The 26,675-nt window shown below is 44.7% G+C and overlaps 1 protein-coding gene across 1 annotated transcript in view; it reads left to right on the top strand.

Moving 5' to 3' along the window:
* The window catches only part of LOC124593810 (transmembrane protease serine 9-like), an 80,019-nt gene that overhangs the window by 48,405 nt on the left and 4,939 nt on the right, over nt 1–26,675 (top strand). The window contains exon 3 of the mRNA XM_047132158.1: nt 15,239–15,404. Within this exon, the coding sequence (XP_046988114.1) occupies nt 15,239–15,404 (166 nt within the window). The remainder of the gene's footprint in view (nt 1–15,238; nt 15,405–26,675) is intronic.

Consider the following 26,675-nt stretch of genomic DNA (forward strand, 5'->3'; position numbering starts at 1 on the left):
AATATACAGGGCTCCAACTGATAATTTTCAGTTATTCATTAAACAGCTTGATGCAGTATTAAATTTCTTAACTTCTAAAATTAATTAAATCATACTAAGTGGAGATTTTAATTTAAATTTTCTGGAGGATATGATTCTTGAGTTTCTCCCGGCGTATTTGATAATCAAAATTTCCACGGGTATGCTGCCGGTCTATAGTGTCCAACGGGCACAACGCTGTCCCAGTATCTCGACGTCTGTACCAGAATAATCGTGCGGTCATACTCCATGGCGTGATTTTCCGACAAACAATGTTCAGCGACCGCCGACTTGCTCGGATACATCAGTCGAGTGTGCCTCTGGTGTTCACGGCATCGATCCTCGACGGTACGCATCGTCTGACCAATATACGACTTGCCACATTGATACGGAATCTGGTACACGCCGGCCTTCCTCAAACCGAGGTCATCTTTGGCGCTCCCCACCAGTGCACGAGTTTTATTTGGAGGACAAAACACAGTTCCGACCCGGTGTTTCTTCAGAATGCGGGCGATTTTCCCCGAGAGTGCGCCTGTGTATGGAATAAATGCAGTACCTACCTCCTCCCTCGTGACTTCATCCATCTCAACAGGTTGTGCTGCAGTGGTTGGGCGGAGAGCACGTTGAATCTGCCACTCAGAGTACCCATTTTTTCGAAATACAGTTCTCAGATGTTCCAATTCCTGGGGTAGACTCTTTGCGTCAGAGATAGTGCGCGCCCTATGTACTAGAGTTTTAAGTACCCCATTCCTCTGTGAACGGTGGTGGCAGCTGTCTGCGTGCAAATACAGATCAGTGTGCGTAGTCTTCCGATACACCCCATGACCTAGGATGCCGTCAGCCCTTCTCTTGACCAAGACGTCAAGGAAAGGTAATTTACCCTCCGTTTCAGTCTCCATAGTGAATTTGATGTTGGGGTGTATGGAGTTTAGATGTGTAAGGAAGTCAAGGAGTTTATCCATACCATGTGGCCAGATGACGAACGTGTCGTCCACGTAACGGAAAAAGCAAGTAGGTTTCCATATGGATGACGACAGGGCTTCCTCCTCGAAGTTCTCCATGTACAAATTCGCTACCACCAGTGAGAGTGGGCTACCCATGGCGACTCCCTCCGTTTGTTCGTAGTATTCTCCATTGAAAAGAAAATACGTGGAAGTCAAGACATGCCTAAAAAGTTCAGTGGTCTTCTCGTCAAACTTCTGACTAATCAATTCTAGTGACTCTCGCAGGGGTACCCTCGTAAACAAGGAAACGACGTCAAAACTCACCATGATATCTGACTCATCCAACCTGAAGCTGTCAAGGCGTTTAACAAAATCCACGGAATTACGGATGTGATGAGGGCATTTACCCACATAAGGACTTAATATTTCCGTCAGGTATTTGGCCAACAAATATGTAGGTGCCCTGATGTTGCTGACAATGGGGCATAATGGTACCCCCTCTTTGTGAACCTTCAGGAATCCATATAGTCTAGGCGGTACCGGACCTTGGGGTAAAAATTTCTTAGCGTCACCCTCTAAAGGACGCAGGGTCACCGGAAGGTGACGCTAAGAAATTGAAATTTTGATTTTCTGGAGGATAGTTACGCAAGATCCATACTAGTGTCTCTTGCCACTTTTTTCAATCTCATTCCCGTAGTAAAGTTCCCAACCAGGGTTATCGATACCAGCAGCACTGCTATTGATAACATTTTCATAGATACTACCACACTGGCAAATCATAATATAAATCCAATGTTTAATGGCCTTTCAGTTCATGATACCCAGTTGCTTACATTTAATATAGTGGGGTCTGATTCAACTAATAACAGGAGGTGGGAAACTATACGAATAATAAATGAAACAGGAATTGAAGGTATAAAAGACTGTTTGAGGAATACAGACTGGAAAGGTCTATACAATTCACCCAGGATAAATGAAAAATATAACTTTTCTCTAATATGGTCATAGATCACACTGAAAACTGCTGCCCTAAGAAAGTAATCAAAGCAAATAGATTAAATATTTCAAAACCTAGAATTACAAATGGAATAAAAGTATGTTGCAAAACAAAAAGAAGACTGTATTTAATGTTTAGGGAAAATGATGTCTACAGAGCTAAAACACATTACAAATTATATTCTAAAATTCTAAAAAAAGTAATCAGAACCTCAAAATTTATTTGGGTTGATTAGAGATACCTCCAAAATTGCAGACGCTTTCAACAACTTTTTTCTTTCAGTAGCAGACAACTTAGGTTTGCATAGTTCCTCAGGAGAAAGCTTAAAGTATTTAAAAAATGCGTTTCTTCAGAAGTTTCACAAAATTCAACTAATTCATATCACACTGAAAGAGATTTATAATATTATTAGTTCTCTTAAAAACAAATGTTCCAGTGGGTATGATGAAACCAGCACTACCATAATTAAATGTTGCTCCTCAGAAATGTGTGACAAACAGAGTTACTCATGCAGTGAATCCCTCCACAGTGGTATTTTTCCGGATAGGCTTAAATCTGCAATTGTGAACCCATTACACAAAAAGGAGACAAATCTTCAGTGGAAAACTTCCGTCCCTTTTCATTATTGGCAATATTTTCAAAAGTGTTTGAAAAGGTTATGTACAATAGACTTTATAAACACTTAATACAGAAAAATATTCCCATTCGCAAACAGTTTAGATTTTGGAAAGGATTGTCAACTGATCAAGCTATATTCACTTTTACAGATGATATATTAGAATCGATAAATCAAACGTTATTACCACTTGGAATATTCTATGATCTGGCTAAAGCTTTTGATTGTGTTAAGCATGATATCCTTATACAAAAGTTAAAATATTATGGGGTAACACGAGTAACAGACTCATAGTTCTCATCCTATCTACACTCCTGGAAATGGAAAAAAGAACACATTGACACCGGTGTGTCAGACCCACCATACTTGCTCCGGACACTGCGAGAGGGCTGTACAAGCAATGATCACACGCACGGCACAGCGGACACACCAGGAACCGCGGTGTTGGCCGTCGAATGGCGCTAGCTGCGCAGCATTTGTGCACCGCCGCCGTCAGTGTCAGCCAGTTTGCCGTGGCATACGGAGCTCCATCGCAGTCTTTAACACTGGTAGCACGCCGCGACAGCGTGGACGTGAACCGTATGTGCAGTTGACGGACTTTGAGCGAGGGCGTATAGTGGGCATGCGGGAGGCCGGGTGGACGTACCGCCGAATTGCTCAACACGTGGGGCGTGAGGTCTCCACAGTACATCGATGTTGTCGCCAGTGGTCAGCGGGAAGGTGCACGTGCCCGTCGACCTGAGACCGGACCGCAGCGACGCACGGATGCACGCCAAGACCGTAGGATCCTACGCAGTGCCGTAGGGGACCGCACCGCCATTTCCCAGCAAATTAGGGGCACTGTTGCTCCTGGGGTATCGGCGAGGACCATTCGCAACCGTCTCCATGAAGCTGGGCTACGGTCCTGCACACCGTTAGGCCGTCTTCCGCTCACGCCCCAACATCGTGCAGCCCGTCTCCAGTGGTGTCGCGACAGGCGTGAATGGAGGGACGAATGGAGACGTGTCGTCTTCAGCGATGAGAGTCGCTTCTGCCTTGGTGCCAATGATGGTCGTATGCGTGTTTGGCGCCGTGCAGGTGAGCGCCACAATCAGGACTGCATACGACCGAGGCACACAGGGCCAACACCCGGCATCATGGTGTGGGGAGCGATCTCCTACACTGGCCGTACACCACTGGTGATCGTCGAGGGGACACTGAATAGTGCACGGTACATCCAAACCGTCATCGAACCCATCGTTCTACCATTCCTAGACCGGCAAGGGAACTTGCTGTTCCAACAGGACAATGCACGTCCGCATGTATCCCGTGCCACCCAACGTGCTCTAGAAGGTGTAAGTCAACTACCCTGGCCAGCAAGATCTCCGGATCTGTCCCCCATTGAGCATGTTTCGGACTGGATGAAGCGTCGTCTCACGCGGTCTGCACGTCCAGCACGAACGCTGGTCCAACTGAGGCGCCAGGTTTAAATGGCATGGCAAGCCGTTCCACAGGACTACATCCAGCATCTCTACGATCGTCTCCATGGGAGAATAGCAGCCTGCATTGCTGCGAAAGGTGGATATACACTGTACTAGTGCCGACATTGTGCATGCTCTGTTATCTGTGTCTATGTGCCTGTGGTTCTGTCAGTGTGATCATGTGATGTATCTGACCCCAGGAATGTGGCAATAAAGTTTCCCCTTCCTGGGACAATGAATTCACGGTGTTCTTATTTCAATTTCCAGGAGTGTATTTAATAGAAAACAGTGGGGCCTGTATCAGGCTTACCACATAACAATAGTCATTCAAAATATGAAACCATCAGACAAGGGGTGTCCCAGGGCTCTATTTTAGGTCCCTTGTTGTTCCTATAATATATTAATGACCTTCCATATGCAGTGTCACAAAATACAAATTTTGTCTTATTTGCAGATGATACAAGTATTGTTATAAAAACAGTGCCCGTGATCTCACTGAGCAATAAGCTAATGAAATATTTGTAAGTTTCAATGGGTGGTTCACAGCAAATGGATTGTCACTGAATTCTGACAAGACCCAGTACATACAGTTTAGTACCCTGTAAGTACAATGTATTCAAACAACGAAATTAAAGCTGTAGACAGTGTCAAATTTTTAGAGCTACAAATTGACCACAACCTAAATTGGAAAACTCACACTCTAGACGTAATGAAACGCCTTAGTTCAGCTACATTTGCATCACGCCTGGTAGTAGAAATAGGTGATTTAAAAATGAAGAAGTTAGTTTATTTGGCCTACTTCCATTCACTAATGAGTTATGGAATCATCTTGTGGGGAAGCTCCTCTCACAAAGAGAACATTTTCAAAATTCAGAAACGAGTCATTAGAATTATATCTGGTGTCAGTCCTAGATCATCATGCAGAGACCTCTTTAAGAAACTTGGTATTCTAACTACTACTTCTCAGTACACATACTCATTGATGTCTTTCGTCATTCCCAACATGTCTCTTTTTACACAAAATAGTTCAAAACATGATTATAATACCAGAACCAAAAACAATCTGTATAAGGACTATAAAAGCTTAACATTAGTACAAAAAGGAGTCAAATACATGGGCACTCATATATTCAATAACTTACTAGAGCATATCAAAGGTCTTGTAAGTGATAAAAATCGGTTTCAGAGTGAATTAAAGAACTTCCTGTTGGCCAACTGCTTCTACTCCACCGATGAATATCTTCACAATGATTATAGCTCATAACTCTGTCTGCATTAGAATTGTACAATATCCAAGTATCTTTCCACATCCCAGACAATCCTCTCCAAGGGATCCATTGATAACGACTAATGTAATGTAACGAACCCCGAATGTCAATTACTTAACGCATTCGTATATAATTAAGCCAATTGTTAATCTGGGTGGTAAATTGGTCAGAAAGTTATTTATTGTGCGCGACAAGATTGATGTGGTCTGCCCCCAACGATTCTTGCTCGTGTGCGTGATCTTTCGAGCAACATATGAATATTTACGTCAAAGCAAGCAAGAATGGGAAACAAGGCGTAAGAGAACTGTTACTATGGAATGAACACTGCTATTGGCCAATACCTGGTCAAAATAACGTGCTTTTGCTTGATTAGTGGTCTGCGTATAAAAATGATAATCTTTTTAGAGCAAACTGTACCTCCTCCTGAAAAGTGTGTGACATTGCAATTCATACCACTTAGGACATATTATCGCACTACCTGCAGCTACACTTTAAAGAATAGCCAGATTCACGAGAAGCTCCACGACAAAATATTTCGCATCCGGTCGCATGCCACCACATTCCATTATTTCTCATGACCCCTTTATACCATATAATTGTGTATGCGTTCTTTAATAGTGGATACCTAGCAGAATGTCCAGCGCGGTTTGTAGCTCCCAAGAAGTTCGCCTTCGATCTTGATGGCGCGCCATTTTTCATTCGGTGTTTATAGTGCAAGTTAATGTTTTGTTTTCAACGTTTCTTGAATGTCGACGATGTCCATTTTGTGAAGTGAAACACATACATCCCATATAGTGTTGATTTCTGCACCTCGTGGACACTCATTTTTTGTCCGCCTCTTACAAACATGGTGAGTCATTAGGAGCCAATACTTTCCCTGTCATAACTGTCGACACAACAGTTTCAGGTAAGCTTTAATGAAGACTGAACTCGCAACCTTGCACTCAAGGGGTTCTCTGTGAGTGTGCGTGTGTGTGGTTATGCGTAAATGCATTATTCTTCCTTGTGTGTGTGTGTGTGTTTGTGTTTGTGTGTGTGTGTGTGTGTGTGTGTGTGTGTGTGTGTGTGTGCGAGAGAGAGAGAGAGAGAGAGAGAGAGAGAGAGAGAGAGGGAGGGAGGGAGAGAGAGAGAGAGAGAGAGAGAGAGAGAGAGAGAGAGAAGGGGGGGGAGGGGAATTGATTACTTATTGAGTCTGGTTGTGTTTTGGATTGTTGTTATTGTTTTAGTGGCTAACGTGATCAATGAGTTACTGCTTACATTAATTTAGTCATTAAGTACTTTCTCTTTCATTGCATGGGCTCTTTGTATGTGAAAGCTCTTATACAATAATAAGAGCTTTTAGTTGTAATTGTCCTCTTTAATAGTTTTCATGAGGTTTTCATGTTGAATGGTTTATGTCCACGTTTCATCAGGTGTTCAGCTTAGGTAGAATGGCCAGTTTCATACTTCCAGCTTATTATACACTATGTCATCAAAAGGACCCGGACACCCCCAAAAACATACGTTTTTCATATTAGGTGCATTGTGCTGCCACATACTGCCAGGTACTCCAGATCAGGGACCTCAGTAGTCATTAGACATCGTGAGAGAGCAGAATGGGGCGCTGCGCGGAACTCACGGACTTCGAACGTGGTCAGGTGATCGGGTGTCACTTGTACCATACGTCTGTACGCGAGTTTTCCACACTCCTAAACAGCCCTAGGTCCACTATTTCCGACGTCATTGTGAAGTGGAAACGTGAAGGGACACGTACAGAACAAAAGCGTACAGGCTGACCTCGTATGTTGACTGACAGAGACCGCCGACAGTTGAAGAGGGTCGCAATATGTGTAATAGGCAGACGTCTATCCAGACCGTCATACAGGAATTCCAAACTGCATCAGGAACTACTGCAAGTATTCTGACAGTTAGCAGGGAGGTGAAAACAGTTGGATTTCATGGTCGAGCTGCTGCTCGTAAGCCACACATCAGTAAATGCCAAACGATGATTCGCTTGGTGTAAGGAAAGTAAACATTGGATGATTGAACAGTGGACAAACGTTGTGTGGAGTGACGAATCACGGTACAAAATGTGGCTATCCGATGGCATGGTGTGGATATGACGAATGCCCGGTGAACGTCATCTGCCAGCTTGTATAGTGCCACCAGTAAAATTCGGAGGTGCTGGTGTTACGGTGTGGTCGTGTTTTTCATGGAGGGGGCTTGCCCCTTGTTGTTTTGCGTGGCACTATCACGGCACAGGCCTACATTGATATTTTAAGCACCTTCTTCCTTCCTACTGTTGAAGAGCAATTCTGGGATGGCGATTGCATCTTTCAACACGATTGAGCACCTGTTTATAATGCACGGTCTGTGGCGGAGTGGTTATATGACAATAACATCACTGTAATGGACTGACCTACACAGAGTCCTGACCTGAATCCTATAGTACACCTCTGGAATGTTTTGGAACGTCGACTTCGTGCCAGGCCTCACCGATCGACATCGATACCCCTCCTCAGTGCAGCACTCTGTGAAGAATAGCTGCGATTCCCCATTAAACCTTCCAGTATCTGATTGAACATATGCCGGCGAGAGTGAAAGCTGTCATCAAGACTTAGGGTGGGCCAACACTATATTAAATTCCAGCATTCCAATGGAGAGCGCCACGAACTTGTAAGTCATTTTCAACCAGGTGTCGGGATACTTTTGATCACATAGTGTATGTTCTTCAGATCAACTTTCGAAACTCCTGCTTTCACATTCTCAAACACAGTGATCAACATTCTGAACCTTATAACTGATGTATACCTTCTCCTTCGTTATTAATTGGATTGTTTGTAAATGTAACTGAAGTTGTTCTTGTTCTGTAAGCAATGTGTGATCCCTGTTTTTTTTTAGTATATTTGCTATTCTCAAAAATGGCCCAAATGGCTCTAAGCACTATGGGACCTAACATCTGAGGTTATCAGTCCCCTAGACGTAGAACAACTCAAACCTAATTAACCTAAGGACAACACACACATCCATGCCCGAGGCGGGATTCGAAACTGCGACCGTAGCAGCAGCGCGGTTTCGGACTGAAGCGCCTACAACCGCTCGGCTGCAGCGGCCGGCTGCTATTCTCTGTGGTATTCTCTGTGCTGATTTGTGTTTTATGTTAAAGTGTACCATTTGTGCCTGTCAGTCATGCCATGGGCGTTACTGTGTGTGCTGCGCTGTCTGTATTATTTGTGGTGTTTGTATTCTCTGCTTGTTATCATTTTTCTTTAGTTGTTTTCTGACTTCGTGCATGTGTCGTTATACTACATGGGTGTTACAACCATTGTTTGTGGCTATGAGTTGTGTTGTTCGTAATTGTTTTTCATAGTTTTCTTTGCCGAGTGGGATATTATTTAGTCTGTGTAGCATGCGTCGCATGGCCGCTAAATTTTGATTTTGTGGCTCGTTGACCGTTGCATGTATAATTGTGTCTGTGGCTGTTGGCTTTCTGAAGGTGTAAAATGTGTGCTTATTGCTGTCTCAGTTTATTGTTATATCCAAGATATGTATTTCCTCTTGTGTACAGAAATCGTCTGCGGGAATTTAAGTATGAAAAATTGTGAAGTATGAGTCAAACAGTACGGGTACGGCCAAGACTGGCGGCGATTTGTACAGTGTCCGCCATTAATAACATAGGCACCAACGCACTTCCCTGGTGTAACCCTGACGACGCCTCTACACTTTCTCCATCAGAGATAATGTTCTGTGTCTTTCCTATCGATAAATAAATCCTCAGCTCTGTCACAAATTTAGTTTGATACGCCTAATCTTCGATAGTAAAGTGAGGTGTGGAAAAGAGTTAAACGATTTTCTTAGGCAAAGGAACTCTGCATCTATCTTATTAATGATTTCGGACAACTGTTCTAGGTGATAAACTTTTTCAGTTAGTGTTTTCCTTGCTCTGTAAATGCGTCTACTTTTAGAGATATAGGTTCCGAGTTTCTGCCCCCATCTTAGTTATTATTGTGAGAGCAATCTGCTAGTTTTAGCTTTTCCTTTTGTCTAAGGAAATGGATAACATCTCCCTAAAATTTCGTACGGAGAAAAAATTTTCCACACGTATGTTCCAAATACAATTCAGTTCATACAAAAATTTAAATAAAGCTTCATTTTATTGCGAGCCAGCGTTGGTCATCAGTAATGCGCGTTTCATCTCAACTCTTCTTTAGTTATCAATGATTCTCTTTCAGGTAGATTTATTGTCATTGAATGCATGAAAATATCTGTTATTAGCACACGTTAATACCAGGTTAATCAGCTATTTGCAGATATCTAACAAATAACCTTAATTATGAATCCATCCCTTTCTTATACATGCTAAGTTTGCAGATGGTTAGTCTTGTGATGGAAATATTCACATATACGTGGCGTCTTATTAGTAGTGTGTGAGTAAGTTGAGAATTTGGATGTGAGGCGTGCGAGGGTAGTCGGTGCAGTTGCGACGACCACCGTGTCTGAATGGCTCAGTGTTCAGAGGAGCTGCCTAGTAATCAGGAGTCCTGGATTCGAATCCTGGGCCAGCCCAAATTTTCAACTATCCCAAATGATTTAAAGCAATGTCCACTCGCAGCGGATATCTGTAATTCCTTTGTGTCTCAATCTGTTTCACTCACCATTATTGTTCAGTGAAATGATAGTTCCATGCCGTAACGCAATTTATTGTGTAGTACATATTTCAATAATGTAAGAATACTCGCTTCAAGAATCATGAAAGAAGGTTGTATACATGGAAGAAGCTTGGAGATACTGGAAGGTGTAAGATAGATTATATAATGGTAAGACAGAGATGTAGGAACCCAGTTTTAAATTGTAAGACATTTCCAGGGGCAGATGTGGACTCTGACCACAATCTATTGGTTATGAACTGTAGATTAAAGCCGAAGAAACTGCAAAAAGCTGGGAATTTAAAGAGATGGGACCTGGATAAATTGAAAGAACCAGAGGTTGTAGAGAGTTTCAGGGAGAGCATTAGGGAACGATTCACAAGAATGGGGGAAAGAAATACAGTAGAAGAAGAATGGGTAGCTGCCAGAGATGCAACAGTGAAATCAGCTGAGGATCAAGTAGGTAAAAAGAAGAAGGCTAATAGAAATCCTCGGGTGACACGAGAGATACTGAATTTTATTGATGAAAGGAGAAAGTACAAAAATGCAGTAAATGAAGCACAGGCGTATATCACTAGGGGTAAGATAGATACTGCCTAAAGGAAAATTAAAGAGACTTTTGGAGAAAACAGAACCACTTGCATCAAGAGCACAGACGGAAACCCAGTTCTAAGCAAAGAAGGGAAAGCAGAAAGGTGGAAGGAGTATATAGTGGGTCTATACAAGGGCGACGTACTTGAGGACAATATTATGGAAATGGAAGAGGATGTAGATGAAGATGAAATGGGAGATATGATACCGCGTAAAGAGTTTGACAGAGCACTGAAAGACCTGAGTCGAAACAAGGCCCCCGGAGTAGACAACATTCCATTAGAACTGCTTATAGCCTTGAGAGAGCCATCCCTGACAAAACTCTACCATCTGGTGAGCAAGTTGTATGAGACAGGCGAAATACCCTCAGACTTCAAGAAGAATATAATAATTCCAATCCCAAAGAAAGCAGGTGTTGACAGATGTGCAAATTACCGAACTATCAATTTAATAAGCCACGGCTGCAAAATACTAACATGAATTCTTTACAGACGAATAGAAAAACTGGTAGAAGCCGACCTCGGGGAAGATCAGTTTGCATTCCGTAGAAATGTTGGAACACGTGAGGCAATATGACCCTACGGCTTATCTTAGAAAATAGATTAAGGAAAGGCAAGCCTACGTTTCTAGCATTTATGGACTTAAAGAAAGCTTTTGGCAATGTTGACTGGAATACTCTCTTTCAAATTCTGTAGGCGGTAGGGTTACAACACAGGGAGCGAAAGGCTATTTACAATTTGTACAGAAAGTATATGGCAGTTATAAGATTCGAGGGGAATGAAAGGGAAGCAGTGGTTGGGAATGGAGTAAGACAGGGTTGTAGCCCATCCCCGATGTTATTGAATCTATATATTGAGCAAGCAGTAAAGGAAACAAAATAAAAATTCGGAGTAGGAATTAAAGTCCATTGAGAATAAATAAAAACTTTGAGGTTCGCCGATGACATTGTAATTCTGTCAGAAACAGCAAAGGACCTGGAAGAGCAGCCGAACGGGATGGACAGTGTCTTGAAAGGAGGGTATAAGATGAACATCAACAAAAGCAAAACGAGGATAATGGAATGTAGTCGAATTAAATCAGGCGATGCTGATCGAATTAGATTAGGAAATAAGGCTCTTAAAGTAGTAAATGAGTTTTGCTATTTGGGGAGCAAAATAACTGATAGTGGTCGAAGTAGAGAGGATCTAATATGTAGACTGGCAATGGCAAGGAAAGAATTTCTGAAGGAGAGAAATTTGTTAACATCAAGTATAGGTTTAAGTGTCACGAAGTCGTTTCTGATAGTATTTGTATGGAGTGTAGTCGTGTATGGAGGTGAAATGTGGACGATAAATAGTTTGGACAAGAAGAGAATAGAAGCTTTCGAAATGTGGTGCTACAGAAGAATGCTGAAGATTAGATGGGTAGATCACATAACTAATGAGGAGGTACTGAATAGAATGGGAAGAAGAGAAATTAGTGGCACAACTTGACTAGAATAAGGGATTGCTTGGTAAGACATATTCTGTGGCATCAAGGGATCACCAATTTAGTATTGGAGGGCAGAGTGGAGGGTAAAAATCGCAGAGGGAGACCAAGAGATGAATACAGTAAACAGATTCAGAAGGATGTAGGTTGCAGTAGGTACTGGGAGATGAAGAAGCTTGCACAGGATGGAGTAGCATGGAGAGCTGCATCAAACCAGTCTCTGGACTGAAGACCACAACAACAGACTAGAATTTTCTTAATAAAGATGGCTTCCGACAGGGTATACAACTAGTTCTTTCCTGTCTTATGAATTGCAGCATAAGAATTTGTGAGCCACCAATTGTACCTCTGTGGCGTGACTTTGCGTATTTATTTCGTTGTATGCAAATTGATGGTGGAGAGGGGGAGAAACGAAAGGAAAGTGAAGGGGATGACTGCTGTCAGCTGCATCGTGGAATTACGCGGAATAAACGGCGAGGGGTGAAAATGTGTACCGGATTGGGACTCGAACCCAGGACCTCCCGCTTACTAGGCAGGTGTGTTAACTGCTGCGCCATCCGGAACACAGTGTTGCCGCACCTGCTCTGACTTTCCCAGCACGCGTAACAGTTGACCCACATTCCCATCGAGCGCCACCTCCCTGCAGTCCCTGTCCATTTCCTCCATGCTCGCTACGCTGAGTTTCCAACAGGAGGTCTGACGTATCTACGATTCTGCCCAGCTAAGCATTGGATCTACCGTATTCAGTTCAGACGCCCAAACACGTGCGACCTCCTGTGAGAATCTCGGTCTAGCGAGCTTGGAGCAAAAGACAGGGACTGCGGATAGGTGGCGAGGGAGATAGTCAGCAAGTTCTGTATCCAGGATGGCGCAGTGGTTAACTCACGGGCCTAGTAAGCATGAGATCCTGTGTTCGGGACCCGGTCCACTACACACTACCACTCGTCGTCGCTGATTCCGCGTAATGTTCCGATGCAGCTAACACCAGCGATCTCCTCCCTTTCCTTTCTCCGCTTCTCCAGCTTCAGTTCACATAAAACATATCACAGCTGCGGATTCTGGGTGGCGTCTGTACTCTTGAACATGTCCAAAACAAAAGACACCACGCAGGCATATAGTACACTACTGGCCATTAAAATTGCTACACCACGAAGATGACGTGCTACAGACGCGAAATGTAACCCACAGGAAGAAGATGCTGTGTTATACAAATGATTGGCATTTCCGAGCATTCACACAAGGGTGACGCTGGTGGCGACACCTACAACGTGCTGACATGAGGAAAGTTTCCAATCGATTTCTCATACATACCGGCGTTGCCTGGTGAAACGTTCTTGTGATGCCTCGTGTAAGGAGAAGAAATGCGTACCATCACATTTCCGACTTTGATAAAGGTCGGATTGTAGCCTATCGCGATTGCGGTTTATCGTATCGCGACATTGCTGCTCGCCTTGGTCGATATCCAGTGATTGTTGGCAGAATATCGAATCGGTCGGTTCAGGAGGGTAATACGGAACGCCGTGCTGGATCCCGACGGCCACGTATTACTAGCAGTCGAGATGACAGGCATCTTATCCGCGTGGCTGCACCAGATCGTGCAGCCACATCTCGATCCCTGAGTCAAAACATGGAGACGTTTGCAAGACAACAACCATCTGCACGAACAGTTCGACGAAGTTTGCAGCAGCATGGACTGTTAGCTCGGAGACCATGGCTTCGGTTACTCTTGACGCTGCATCACAGACAGGAGCACCTGCTATGGTGTACTCAACGACGAACCTGGGTGTACGAATGGCAAAACATTATTTTTTCGGATGAATCCAGGTTCTGTTTACAGCATCATGATGGTCGCATTCGTGTTTGGCGACATCGCGGTGAACGCACATTGGAAGCCTCTATTCGTCATCGCCATACTGGCGTATCACCCGTGGGGTGCCATTGGTTACACGTCTCGGTCACCTCTTGTTCGCATTGACGGCACTTTGAACAGTGGATGTTACACTTCAGATGTGTTACGACCCGTGGCTCTACCCTACATTTCAGCAGGATAATGCACGATCGCATGTTGCAGGTCCTGTACGGGCCTTTCTGGATACAGAAAATGTTCGACTGCTGCCCTGGCCAGCACATTCTCCAGATCGCTCACCAACTGAAAACGTCTGGTCAATTGATCGCCGAGCAACTGGCTTGTCACAATACGCCAGTCACTACTCTTGATGAACTGTAGTATCGTGTTGAAGCCGCATGGGCACTTGTACCTGTACACGCCATCCAAGCTCTGTTTGACTTAATGCCCAGGTGTGCCTAGGCCGTTATTACGGCCAGGAGTGATTGTTCTGGGAACTGATTTCACAGGATCTATGCACACAAATTAATTGAAAATGTAAATACATGTCAGTTCTAGTATAATATATTTGTCCAATGAATACCCGTTTATCATCTGCATTTCTTCTTGGTGTAGCAATTTTAATGGCCAAATGTAATGTATTGCGAATACATAGAAAGAAGGATCCTTTATTGTATGATTATATGATAGCGGAACAAACACTGGTAGCAGTTACTTCTGTAAAATATCTGGGAGTATGCGTACGGAACGATTTGAAGTGGAATGATCATATAAAATTAATTGTTGGTAAGGCGGGTACCAGGTTGAGATTCATTGGGAGAGTGCTTAGAAAATGTAGTCCATCAACAAAGGAGGTGGCTTACAAAACACTCGTTCGACCTATACTTGAGTATTGCTCATCAGTATGGGATCCGTACCAGGTCGGGTTGACGGAGGAGATAGAGAAGATCCAAAGAAGAGCGGCGCGTTTCGTCACCGGGTTATTTGGTAACCGTGATAGCGTTACGGAGATGTTTGATAGGCTCAGGTGGCAGACTCTTCAAGAGAGGCGCTCTGCATCGCGGTGTAGCTTGCTCGCCAGGTTTCGAGAGGGTGCGTTTCTGGATGAGGTATCGAATATATTGCTTCCCCCTACTTATACCTCCCGAGGAGATCACGAATGTAAAATTAGAGAGATTAGAGCGCGCACGGAGGCTTTCAGACAGTCGTTCTTCCCGCGAACCATACGCGACTGGAACAGGAAAGGGAGGTAATGACAGTGGCACGTAAAGTGCCCTCCGCCACACACCGTTGGGTGGCTTGCGGAGTATCAATGTAGATGTAGATGTAGATGTAGATGTAGATGTAGTGTAGTATTTATTTGACACTATACGCTGGTGCTGGATTGGCGTGTCGGCTGTTGCCAGGAAGGCGAGGACCCTGGTGAAGCTGCACCTGCGCCTCGTGGACACGCCCAATTGCTCACAGTCACTACAACGTCAGCTGCGCGGCCATGTGCATCTCTGCTCGTTCCAAGACAAAATATTGTGTGGCGGGGACACTGGCTCGGCGCTCATATGCCATGATGTGCAGGTAAGTCAGAGTCTCCTAAAACGTCTCTCTCGTGGGTATTTTTGTGATACACACGACTCCATATCACACAGTAACTCACTTCTGACACGGCTATTTCATAACCGGCAACGAGGATTCGCGCACAAGATTGCCTCCCTGCGATGGATGAGGCTGGTCTTCATGTTTTCCGTCGCGGTTGGAGCAGACTTCCACGTTGGCTCCTCCAGACTTATCTTAGATTTGACTAATTTTAAGAAAGATAGTTCACCAGATTTTACATTCCAATCTCAGTTTTTTAACATTTTAGATGCCCATCACTGTTTTACCGTCGTTTACACTGATGGCTCCAAACAGGAGAATTTCCTTGGCTGTTCTGTAGTGTTCCCTGATCATGTTACCCGGATTCGCCTCCCTGATGAATATACCCTTTTCGCAGTGGAGCTCCACGCGATCCTGAAGGCACTGGATTGGACGAATCGTGTTCGGGGCAATCGATTCCTCCTCTGCTCCTATTCTCTTAGTGCCTTACAATCACTGCAGAATCTGTACCAAACTGAGGAGATGGTCCAGCTGATATATGACCAACTGTACTTGCTCCAACGGCGGGGTAAGGAGATGAGCTTCTGCTGGCTGCCTGGTCATGTAGGAATGTGGGGCAATGAACAGGCCGATCGGGCTGCCAGGAAAGCCTGGCGAGAGCAGGATGTGGTCCAGTGTCCTATTCCCTTGCAATCTGTCATTTCTGCACTCCATGAGAAGTGCATGAAGTTGTGGGAGGAAGAATGGCTGGCGGTGACGGCCAATAAACTGCGTTTGGTGAAGTCAACAACTCGGCCGTCGAGTTCCTCCTGCCGGTTGCTCAGGCGGGAAGAAGTGACCTTCACGCGTCTTCGGATCTGGCACTGTCCTCTCACACATAGCTTTCTATTACGGCGGGAGGATCCCCCGTTTCGTGATGCTTGTGGTGTGCACATCTCTGTCCGCCACATTTTAACAGACTGCATTTTATACCGTGATGCAAGGGCAGAAGCACAAGTTGATGGGGATCTGACCTGTTTTTTAGCTAATAATGAGACGTGTGTGTCTAGCGTTTTGAAGTTTTGTGATGTGTCTGGACTCTGGCCTGAACTTTTAGGCTGGAGGTTTTAGTGTATTACACAGTGGCTGGTTCCTCCATTTTTCCTTGCGGTCAGCCAGCCACTTCCATCTGTTATATTGTTTTAGCTCCCTCTACCACTTTCTTCCTGTGTTGTCCATGTTTTACTGCTGCCGGCATGCTTCGTCCCACGCTTCGGTGCGGGTAGGCCCGTATTTTTCCAAGCTTGTTCCCTGTGTTTTGCGTTCTGTTTTATCTTACTGCTCTGAGTCTTTTCTTGACACCCGTCTCAATCTGTTACTGAGCGGGCGCTGAAGACCTTGCCGTCGTGCACCCTTCCAACTCTCTCCATCCATCCACATAACTCACTTCCCCTCCACCACAAACACACACAAATATGTAAACTAGCAACGCTTTGAGACATTCGTTCATCACTTTGGATAATTCCTATGATCTTAAGTTTCTACTATAACGTATAAATTATTTAATCAATCAAGAACTAAGTTATCGTCACCTGACACGGTGGTTCAGTGAAGCAGGCGATCTATAAATTTGCAATGTTGCTTTTTTTTGTGCAGACCAATTTACTTGCCGAGATCGCTATGTTAACACCCTTAGTAGATGACTAGTTTCGGCAGTACGTATTACAATCTTCAGATTTATAAAAAGAAAATATGCGGAGATTGCGGACTTACGGTCAAATAAAAGCGTTGTAGGACATAAACAAGAACTCAGTGACAAAAACTAGATACCCATAAAACTGGGCATTGGTAGTTGCATCACACAATACTTAAACCACTCCGTCACATTATGACTATAGAATACGCTGTAAAGCAAAACTCTCGTGAAATTCTGCTCATTTGGGCGGATTCAATCCAAAGTAAAAATATAACAATGACTACTTTTAATAAGTACATATTAAATGAAAATATACCATAAGAAAGTCGAAACATTACAATGGCATGCCAGGTGTTTTATCACGTGGTATGGGAACGGAAATGAGCGTTTGGCGTCATTGGCCGGAAGGCCCATTACGGGGCAGGTCCGGCCGCCTTGGTGCAGGTCTTATTACATTCGACTCCACAGTGGGGGGGACCTGCGCGCCGGATGGCAATGAAATGATGAGGAAGACAGCACAAAACCCACTCCCTGAGCGGAGAAAATCCCAGACCCAGCCGGCATTCGAACCCGGGCTCGTAGGAAGGCGATCCGTCACGCTCACCACTCAGCTATGGGGGTGGCGTTCGCGTTGCATGTACATCTTAGAGTACGAATGGCACGAACAAAACAGGTACATACCACACCTTGCCTCTTCGTGGTATAACGCCATTTTTGTCCGCCACAGAGTAACTGACTACAGGATTTGGAGTATAGGGGAAGCTAGTGCTGAGAATTACCGCCAGATGGCGGTCTGCACTGCATGAAGTCAATTACAACTAATGTAACTGGGTCAAATCTTTCTTCAACAATGAAATTAACAGATGCAACTGAACATCAAAGTAGTACACACTCAGTAGTCATAATGGCGAAGATTACACAAATTGTATATAAAGGAGACACAGAAGGTTGTAAAGTGTCATGCATGGCTGCCTACGCCAACAGACAAAAATTGGAAACATTTTGTGATGTAACGATTACGTTCTATAATACATGCGATAACCAATTTATACCCTACAGTATAATTAATAGAAACAGCTTTAGCGGAAAGTTGCGACATTTACATAATTATGAAACAGGATTTTATTTTATTTGTCAGTTTCACTGCAAACAAAGGATGACAACAACATTTACACACTATGTGATCGAAAGTATCCGGACACGTGGCTGAAAATGACTTACAAGCTCGTGCCGCCCACCATCGGTAATGCCGCAATTCAATATGGTGTTGGCCCACCCTTAACCTTGATGGCAGCTTCCACTCTCGCAGGCATACGTTCAATCAGGTACTGGAAGGTTTCTTGGGAAATGTTAGCCCATTCTTCACGGAGTGCTGCATGGAGGAGAGGTATCGATCTCGGTCGCTGAGGCCTGGCACGAAGTCAGTGTTCCAAAACATCCCGAAGGTGTACTATAGGATTCAGGTCAGGACTCTGTGCAGGCCAGTCCATTACAGGGCTGTTATTGTCGTGTACCACTCCGCCACAGGCCGTGCATTATGAACAGGTGCTCGATCGTGTTGAAAGATGCAGTCGCCATCCCCGAATTGCTTTTCAACAGTGGGAAGCGGGAAGGTGCTTAAAACATCTATGTAGGCCTGTACTGTGATAGTGCCACGCAAAACAACAAGGGGTGTAAGCCTCCTCCGTGAAAAACACGACCACACCATAACAGCACCGCATCAGAATTTTACTACAGGCACTACACACGTTGGCAGATGACGTTCACCGGGCATCTGCCATACCCACACCCTGCCATCGGATCGCCACATTGTGTACCGTGATTCGTCACCCCACACAACGTTTTTCCACTGTTCAAATTGTTCAAATGGCTCTGAGCACTATTAGACTTAACTTCTGAGGTCAACAGTCCCCTAGAACTTAGAACTACTTAAACCTAACTAACCTAAAGACGTCACACACATCCATGCCCGAGGCAGGATTCGAACCTGCGACCGTAGTGGTCGCGCGGTTGCAGACTTTAGCTCCTAGAACCACTCTGCCAACTCCGGCCGGCTTTCCACTGGTCAATCGTTCAATGTTTACGCTCTTTACACCAAGCGAGCCGTCGTTTGGCATTTACCGGCGTGATGTGTGGCTTATGAGTAGCCGCTCCATCATGAAATCCAAGTTTTCTCACCTCCTGCCTAACTGTCATAGCATTTGCAGTGGTTCCTGATGGAGTTGAGAATTCCTGTATGATGATCTAGATAGAAGTCTGCCTATTACACATTACGACCGTCTTCAACGAAAAGAGCACTGCGCCGATTGGAATCCATCGCTAGTTGACGGGGGTGTATGGTGAGTCGTGCATAAATGTCAGAAATGTTCGTAAGTGGTGTAGAGAGTTGGCAGCCGGTCGGACCGAAATTCACGACGAACAAAGGAGCGGGAGACCGTCAATTTCTGAGGAGACAGTGTTGAAAGTTGAGCAAAGCATGCGTGAAGATCGGCGGATCACCCTGGACCATCTCTGCACGTTGGTTCCTGAGGTTTCCCGAAGCACCGCTCACAGAATTTTAACGGAAACATTGAACTACCGGAAGGTGTGCACAAGATGGGTGCCACGCATGCTGACTGAGGACCACGTGCGGCAATGAGTTGATGCTTCCCGCGCATTTATTGACCGCCTTGCAGGCGAACAGGACAACTTTCTGGACGCAATTGTCACGGGTGACGAAACCTGGGCAGACCAGTTTACAACTGAGACCAAGCAACAATCACGCCAGTTCATAACTTTCCGAACAGCTTGGCGGCGAGCTGGTATGACATGGGCATACAAAAACTGCCACGGCGTCTACAAAAATGCATCGACAGGAATGGTGATTACGTCGAAAAATAGCTAAATGTTCAAGCCATAAACTGATGCAAGCCATTGTAGAAATAAAAAGGTCTATGTACTTATAAAAAAATAAGGTACCTTACATTTGGGATTGCCCTCCTACATCCCGGATCTCGCACCTTCCGACCTCGTCTGATTAACCCATTGCTGTCAGGGTTCCTCCGAACCATAATCTGTAGGTAGCGATCATCCACTGCCCTTGGGCGGCCTTGGGCGACCTGAGCGAGGCATGTCATCAACAGTTCCTGTCTCTCTGTATCTCCTCCATGTTCAAACAACATTGCTTTGGCTCACTCCGAGATGCCTGGACGCTTCCTGGCACAAAGTAACAATTCTGCAGGAAACAGTACGTGCACAATGATGAGGTTCTTGATGAAGCAAAGCGTTGACTCCGACGTCGACCAGTAGAATCGTACGACTCGGGCGTACAGCCCCTCTCAGTAACGTGCCGTAATGCCATTGCACTGAACGGAGAGTATGTACAGTCGCAAAAGACCGGGTTTCGGACGGCCAAGTGGCGTTACCGAGAAGAAAAATTGGGATGATCATTGTGTTGGGCTTATCACTCTGGCGCATCGTAATGCATCTGCAGCAGCAACCTGAGTGGCAATTGGCACCACAGTGTAAAACTAACTTTACAAATCGGTTACTTCAAATCAGTTCCGAGCCAGAATCCGTGTATCGTGTTTTCCATTGACCTCACACCACCGCCACTAGCGACTGCAGAGTTGTCAAGCGAGAGCTCATTGGAGGACAGGGTGGAGGTCTGTTGTGATTTCTGACGAAAGCGGGTTCTGTCTCGGCGACATTGGTGGCCGTATGTTGGTTAGAAGGAGGCCAGTTAGGGTCCTGCAACCAACCTGTTTGCGTGATACACACATTTGACCTACACCTGGAGCTGTATGGTCTGGGATATGACTTTGTATCACAACAGAAGCACTCTCTTGTCTATCACACAACCTGACTTCAAATTTATACGTCAGTCTGGTGAAGCGACCTGTTCTGCTACCATTCTTGAGAAGCATATCAGGAGGTGTTTCCAACAGGATAAAGCTCTCCCACATACCGCTGGTGTAGCCCAACATGCTCTGCAGAATGTCGACATGTTGCCTTAGGCTGCTCGATCTCCAGATCTGTCACCAATCCAATACAAATGGGGCATCATCGGACGAGAACTCCAGCGTAATCACAAACAACATTAGCTGTCCCTGTATTGATCGAGAAAGTGCAACAGGCGTGGAACTGGCATCCAGTACTTGTACAACACAGTGCACGCACTTTGCGTGCTTGTACTCAAACATTCTGGTGGTTACACCCGTTATTTATGTGCCAACATTTCACATTTGCAAATGGCTTATCTCGTACTTACATTAACCTGTGATTTTGGAAATGTTAGTCACTTAAATATGTTACATAGACTAATGTATTCCCGAAATTTCGTTATTCTACATTCATTACTTTTCGGTGTTGAAATTTTTCCTCCGTCCCTGTATACTGTCATTTTTTATTCTCTGTGGACGACTTCTTGTTTTTCTGTGCGTCCTCCAACCCTGCAACGATTACTCGGCAATTACATTTGACGATGAAGCGGGTGGAGCAATGATCTAACAACACAGATTTTAAATGATCTTTCCAAAAGAAAACTGTTTGCCTCGATTTAAATAGCTCCTGCTCCGTTTTTAACGGAGGTGTGCTGTTCTCATTCGTAAGGAAAACATGGATTATCTGGGCTTCACTTTTGATGAGAAGCTAATGTGACTGTCACACCTTAAGAAACTAAAACTGAGACGTTTCAAAGTTTTTAACGTCCTTAAATGAGTCAGTCATAGGTCTTGGGGAGCCGCAGAGCACGCCTGCTTCAACTTTACAAGGCGTTTGTGCTACTCGGGCTTTCATAGAGGTGTCAGGTTTATGGATCAGCGAGGCCTTCGTTCCTCATAACGCTGGATGCAGGTGTGAGGCTGTCAGCTGGGGATTATCGCACGAGTCCAGTTGCTAGCCTTCTCTCTGTATGTCAATGATGTGTCATCGGTTCTGACCTATTGCAAATATCATACGTATGTTGTTGACCTTCAGTTGTATCTAAGAGCGAAACCAAACAATCTTAAGAAAGCTGTTGAAAATTTCAATAGTGACCTCGATGGACTATCAAAATGGGCACAAGACATAGGACTAAAACTAAACCCATTTAAAACCCAAGCGGTACTTGTTGGTCACTCTAAGCCCATTAGCCCAAAACATCGGGAATCGGTACCATCTCTTATCCTAAATGGAACAAATATTAACTTCTCTCCCTCAGCAAAGAGTTTGGGAGTAATAATAGATGAAAATCTAAATTGGACAGAGCACGTAACTGCAGTGTGCAAAAAAGCATCAGCATCTCTTCGTGTACTACAAAAATATAAAAAGACTCTTCCCTTTCAATCTGAAAAAGAAATTAGTACAAACGCTTATACTCCCAATCATTGACTACAGCGATATTATCCTACAAGGCCTCTCTCAGGAAAATTCGCGACGTCTGGAACTGGTCATGAATGCCTGCGTCCGATATATCTGTGACGTTCGACTTTTTGATCACATTTCACCAGCATATGCAAAATTGTCCTGGCTGCGTGCAGACAAACGCAGAGATTTCCATACACACTGTCTTATCTACTGCCTTATAAATGTACACTGTCCCTCATATCTCTCCCGTCCTTACCGCTTATGTCGGAACAACATGACAGAAACACACTTTCTCATCATAATAAAATCCTCTCTGTTCCACTGCATCGCTGTCACCTTCTCGTTATGTTAGAGAACTTAAAAACAGGTCCGGCTTCAAAAAACAGGTAATGACGTATCTACTTAAGCAACACTAATGCCTTCCTCTGTACATGAATGCACTTCACTTTATTACTTGCCTCTTTCCCCCTCCTTAAATCTCCCTTCCCCAAAACTCGCTATACTAGTAAACACCTACTTCACACACCAAGATATTAATGTACATCTGCACAAGTCTTCCTTACTATTGCCAATTTTTCTCGTGTTTATCATTATTATTTGATTTTTTTACTGTTATTATTGCTTTTATCATAATTTGTATGTATAGCACCTGTTGTAAAAATACTGCCGCATTTACTTTATTAGGTCTTAGTCATTACTCTTTATTCATATTGTCACTAGAGTAATCTAATTTTCTTATTTAAAATATTCTTATGATGTAACTCTGATGTGTGAAATGCTGCATGTGTGAAACACTGGTCGGATGTGAGAGAGGGCCTGATGGGCCTAATCTGATCAGGTTAAATAAATAAATAAATATAAAGAGGCTGGCGAGCCTCCGCTGTCTATTCGACGACTTCTCTCCGTGGTAGGCCAAGTATACAGGGCTTTGTCCGCTCAAAAATCACTAGCATCCGTCTCCGCTGCACAGTCGTCACATGAAATTTGGCATCTCAACGTATAATGGACGCGAAGAGCGTAAGATGTTGAGCGATCACTGTGAGCGATACAAGGATACCGGATACTCGTGTGAGACGGCATTAGCGTCACTTGAGCGAGTTAAAAAGGGACTTCATTGTGGGTGTTCATTCACACCGCAAGTCAAATCGTGGAAGATCCACATCTGTGCTGCATTCCGATGTGACAGTGGTCTGATAATTGAAACGTGAATGTAGGCCTACTTGTTCTCAAGGCCTAACTGAGAGCAAGTAATACTCTCCCTGCAACATTGTGCATCATTCTGCAACATTGGTCGGAGGCCAGCCACAGACAGACTAGTGTAATACAATTCCCTGCAAGAGTCCGCCGTTGACACCTTAACACGACGGCTACTTTTGGAGTGGTGCCATGATTGAGAATAGTAAACTGACGATGTATGGCGTCGCATTGTGTTCAGTGATGATGAATCGTGGTTCTGCACTACCCCGGATGACCATTATCAGAGAGTATAGCGGCGACCTCTGGAGAAATACCGTTCTTCTACTGTTTTGAAGAGGAGCAGTGGTGTTAGTCCTGATGTCATGGTGTGGGGAGCGATAGGGTAAGACTTCAGGTTATGACTGGTAGTGATTGAGGTAATTGACGGCACACTGGTGTGAGACAGTAATCCTGAATCATCATATATTACCTCTCAGCTGACAGTATCGTGGTGCGGGACAGTGCTCGTCTGTTCGTGGCACGTGTCTCTACGACAAAGTGATGTTGCGTACAGGTACTTCCGTGGACAACAGAATCTCCAGTTCTGACAAAGTTGAACAAGTATGGAGCCACCTTGGACGTCAACTCTGTCCAATTATGAATACGAGGGGGGTCCCAAAAGGAACCGGACTGTTGTCATAAAAAACTTAATGATGAACCTTTTTACAAAATTACTTCAGTCACCTTCAAAATACTCTCCATTACATGCGATGCACTTGTCAAGTGTCTTTTCCCACTGTTGGAAGCATGTTTGGAACTCTTCAAGTTTGATATTGTCCAGTGCCCTTTGCGAAGCTGTTTTTACCGCCTCCACATCGTCATAACGCTCCCCCTTTAACGTTTTTTTCATTCGTGGAAATAGGAAACAGTCGCACGGAGCTAGGTCCGGCGAATATGGAGCGTGGGGAACGACAGACCACCTCTGAGATGCCAAATAGAGGGTCACTCGTAAGGGCGTGTGTGCTGGAGCGTTGTCGTGATGCAGAAACCAGTCACCTGATCGCCAAAGTTCCGGGCGTTTCCTCCTCACATCCTCTCGCAGACGCCTTAAAACATCAAAGTAAAAGTGCTGGTTAACAGTCTTGCCAGGGGGTACGAATTCCCGATGCACAATTCCACGAACATAAAAAAAGACAATAATCATCGTCTTCACATTTGACCTCACTTGCCTTGCTTTTTTTTGGTCTGGGAGAGTTGGGAGTCCTCCACTGGTTTGACGCTTCCTGGGTTTCTGGGTCATATCCGTAACACCAACTCCCATCCCCTGTAATGACTTTGTTCAAGAAGTTTGGATCACGTGCAATCTCTGTTTTCAAGTCATGACACACATTCATGCGGATGGTTTTTTGCCCCTGTATGAGAAGGCGCGGAACAAATTTAGCAGCAACACGTCTCATGTGCAAATCCTCACTCAAAATCCGCTGGCACGAGCTCCAACTGATTCCTGTCTCTGCTGAAATTTGGTCGATCGTTTGGCGACGATCCTCCTTGATCTTTTGATGGACCTTTTCAATGTCCTCCTCATTTCGCGATGTTGAAGGGCATCCAGAACGAGCTTGGTCTTCAACACACATTTCACCACCTTTAAAGCGCCCAAACCGCACGAAAACCTGTGTGCGGCTGATAGCGTCCTCCTGGAGAGCTCCCTGAAGCATTTGGCGTGTCTCCGTTGCAGTTTTTTTAAGCAGGAAACAAAATTCCACACACACTCTTTGTTCTTTAAAAGTTCCCATAACGACTTCGCAGAGGTAACCCGCCAACAGTCAGAGAAACACAATACCACACTTGCACGTTCAGCTCTACACTGACGCCGTCAGCACAGCTGTTTCATGAAGATCTCTACTAACACCATCTAGCGTGAGAACCCTGCACTACGTCTACGAGTGGCAGCGCCATCGGAGTCCGGGTTCTTTTGGGTCCCCCCCCCCCCCCCCCCCCCCCGCGTACAGGATTTCAAGGACCTGTCAGAACACTTATGGTTCGGCTTTCCTTGGGAGAGGATATAATGGCTTTATGACACCATCACAACAGTATGAGTGCATGCATCCAGGCAAGAGAGGGTTCTGTGATTGTACAGCTGCGATACTAACACAAGAGAGTTTAACACAAAATGGCAAGGTATTCATACTTTTCAGGCAGTGCTTACTTGGGTGCCTTCTGGCAAGTACGCTAATCATATCCAAGGCATCCACTGTGGAAAAGCTGCCGCCATCTTCTGTTCAGTTACTGCTGTGTCAGGTGTTTCCCCACATCACCAAGTAAGCTCGCCTTGCAACGTTGCAATGGACTTTATTGTATTTTGTAAGGCGTAACATTTGCGCTTGCCTGTGGCTGGTGCTGCTACAACCTACTTCTTACTCTGTGTGTTTATGAACAGATGTGGTAGGTGTGCTATATTGCCCTCATCTGTGACAAGACCCAGTACCGTTGGTCACCTTAAACTAGATTACCTTTACGCAAACGACAATGATAAATTCTCTGGCGACTGCCCCAGTTAGCTCTGGTCCACTTTTACCCAAAATTATTTTCATCATTACTTTCTCTTACACAGTACGTCGTCTAAGCCCCGTCACTTTCTTCTAGCTTATCTTGCTGTTGCAGTTTCCTCTACTGCCTTCTAGGGTCTGGGAATCCAGACCACTGAGATTTGAACAATGCTTGGTCCGAACTTTGTCTCGTGGTTTGCTGCTTTTTAGTGTAAATAAGGGCTAAGTTTTACGTAATAAATGTCACCACAGTACCTGGTGTAATTTTGCTCAATGTGGTTTCTCTTTGGTACTGCTTCTCCCTGTGTTTATCCGTATGCTGCATCAATGTCTCCATGGAGAATCGTCCATCTTGCTCGTTAATGAGTTAGTCTACAGACTGAATTAACTAGGTGCTGAAGTCTAGCCGGCCTCAGTGGCCGAGCGGTTCTAGGCACTTCAGTCTGGAACCGCACGACCGCTACGGTCGCAGGTTCGAATCGTGCCTCGGGCATGGATGTGTGTGATGTCCTTAGGTTAGTTAGGTTTAAG

Source organism: Schistocerca americana, chromosome 2 (assembly GCF_021461395.2).
Source record: "Schistocerca americana isolate TAMUIC-IGC-003095 chromosome 2, iqSchAmer2.1, whole genome shotgun sequence".
Taxonomy (NCBI): Eukaryota; Metazoa; Arthropoda; class Insecta; order Orthoptera; family Acrididae; genus Schistocerca; species Schistocerca americana.